General features: G+C 34.6%; 1 protein-coding gene across 2 annotated transcripts in view; it reads left to right on the top strand.

Moving 5' to 3' along the window:
• The window catches only part of LOC107707117 (RNA-binding protein 24-A), a 10,948-nt gene extending 8,495 nt beyond the window's left edge, over positions 1-2,453 (top strand). For both annotated transcript variants that reach the window (XM_016511021.1, XM_016511019.1), the window contains one exon: positions 1,771-2,453. In XM_016511021.1, the coding sequence (XP_016366507.1) occupies positions 1,771-2,035 (265 nt within the window). In that variant the 3' untranslated portion in view covers positions 2,036-2,453. The remainder of the gene's footprint in view (positions 1-1,770) is intronic.
• The last annotated feature ends 6 nt before the right edge of the window (positions 2,454-2,459 follow it).

The following is a 2,459-nucleotide window of genomic DNA, read 5'->3' as shown; positions in this document are numbered from 1 at the left end:
TGTGTGTGTGTGTGTGTGTGTGTGTGCGTGTGTGTGTGTGTGTGTGTGTGTGTGTGTGTGTGAGTGTGTGTGTGTGTGTGAGTGTGTGTGTGTGTGTGTGTGTGTGTATTGCTTGGTGTTTTTGATTGCAGAATTGCTGTCAAAGCTCTGCTCTGTTTTTTTTTGTGTTTTTTTTGGAAGGTTTTTTTTTCTGCTGTGATATTGATCGATCTGCTTTGATGTTCATTGCCTTTTGTTTTATTTGAGTGTGGGGTTAGACAATAATATGACGTGAACTCATAATTGAATGCTGAGTTTGCAAATGAAATAGGTTTGCCATGATATCAATAATGCAAAAGCATTCATCTGAATCCTCGTTAAGAATCAGTTCAAAGGCTAAAGATGGGCTCTCGTTAGCGACAGCACTATTAATGACTGATGACGTTGATTTAGTGAGCTGTGATTCACCAATTAGGCTTCATTCGTGAATTATGAGCAGAATGAATGTCTGCGTGAATCATTCAGAAATCTAAAACTATGGGCACTTTGTTCATGATAACATAAATTCTCTTAAACAGTTCACAGTGAGTGCACACTCACTCACTCTAGTTAATTTCATTTGTCTAACGATGTCTAACAGTGGACATACTGTGTCTTAAATCATCCCTTCTGTGCTGGAAATGGACATTTTGGAATAACTATTTTCTCGTACTTAGGCAAATTTATCTTAAATCCACACAGTTAAATAATATTTTAACACTTTTTGCTAAATTTTACTTATGCAAACAATATGCGATGGATTAGACATGTTTAAAATATTCTGTTCTCAAGTAATATTTACCTTGATTTTTATGTTTTCTTCAAATTTCATATCTTAGCTGAAGTATAAATGTAATTATCACTGTTTTCTCCTTAACAAACCAGAATTATTTACTTTTAATTCATAAAAAAATCTATTCAATATTAAATTCAATTGATTTAAATTAAATTCAGGTTTCAATTCAATTAAAACAATTTTTAGATTTCAAACAAAACTATTTTTTTAAGAGTTGTTGTGTTAAGTGCTTTAAGTGTATTGGTCTTGTTATAATGTGTTGTGAAGCCAAAGACAAATTTCCACTGGACAATAAAGGAAAATAACAGTAAAAAACCTAAAAGAGTTCAACAATAAAATCTAAATAAAAAATAAATGAAAACAGGTAAAAAGTTTACAAGACAGATTAACTGAGACCTTTATATATTCAATTACATTCGATACAAGTTTCAGTTGAATTAAAAAAAAGGTTTATACAATAAAATTTACATAAAAAAGAAAACAGGTAAAAAGTTTACAAGACAGATTTGCGACCTTCGCATATTCAGTCAAATTAATTTCAATTCAAGTTTCAGTTCAATTAAAAAAACAAAATATTTTTTAAAATTATCAATATAAAATAGAAATCTGTGGATACACCATCTTAAATTAATTAATAAATAATTAATAAAATGTAATATGTATATTATATTAATAATATTATAATATATTATAATAATATGTGACCCTGGAGCACAAAAGCAGTCATAAGTAGCACCTGTAGCAATTTTTTTTTTTTTTTTTTTAGAATCTGCAGTGACTCAATAATACAACCTGTTCAAAACAGCAATGCAGTTGTGAACCTTCTGATTGACTCTTCCCAGCATGCTCTATTGTGGCACTCCTATGGATGTGAGTGAGGATTAGTTAGGGTTACTAACCCTGCAGTGCACTGCGCTGTTTCTCTGTTTGAATCTCGTGATCTCTGTGTTCCTCAGGATTCCCGCTCACTATGTGTATCCGCAGGCGTTTGTGCAGCCCAGCGTGGTGATCCCTCACGACCCCTCGGCCGCGGCGTCTCCGTACCTGGACTACACCGCTGCTGCGTACGCACAGTACAGCGATCCGTATCCGTACGCTGCCTCGCCGGCCGCTGCGACCGGATACGGTTATGTCCAGCAGCCTCTGGCGTCACCTGGATCCGCGGCGGCCGCATTCGCTCAGTATCAACCGCAGCAGCTGCAGACGGACCGCATGCAATGAGAAACCCACCGTTTACATTCATGACTGTATCAGCCAAAGAAACTCATGTATTGTTCGGTTATTGTTATTATTGCTATTTTATTTGTAGGCCTAGTATTTAATATTTATTACGGAAAGGAAAGCTATAGTGATTGACACCACGTTTCTTACATGCAACTGATATGTTTTTCATTATTCACTCACCCTCATGTCGTTAAAAATCCTTGTGTTGCTATCTTTCAGTGCAATGCATAAAGAAACATTGTGGTTTTATTATTAAAGCAACATAAAAGTATCATATTCGCATTTGCGTTCAGATATTATGCATTAACCGCATACAGATGCATAAACATCAGATCTTCAAAATTTCTGCTTTTGTGTAACACAGAAATATTTTTAGGTGAGTTATTCATTTAAAGGAGTAATTCATGCAAAAATGAACATT

The sequence above is a fragment of the Sinocyclocheilus rhinocerous genome, unplaced genomic scaffold (genome assembly GCF_001515625.1).
Source record: "Sinocyclocheilus rhinocerous isolate Xijiao unplaced genomic scaffold, SAMN03320098_v1.1 scaffold4310, whole genome shotgun sequence".
NCBI classification, from domain to species: Eukaryota; Metazoa; Chordata; class Actinopteri; order Cypriniformes; family Cyprinidae; genus Sinocyclocheilus; species Sinocyclocheilus rhinocerous.
Note: the sequence above shows the minus strand (reverse complement) of the source record. Positions and strands in the feature narration are given on the sequence as shown.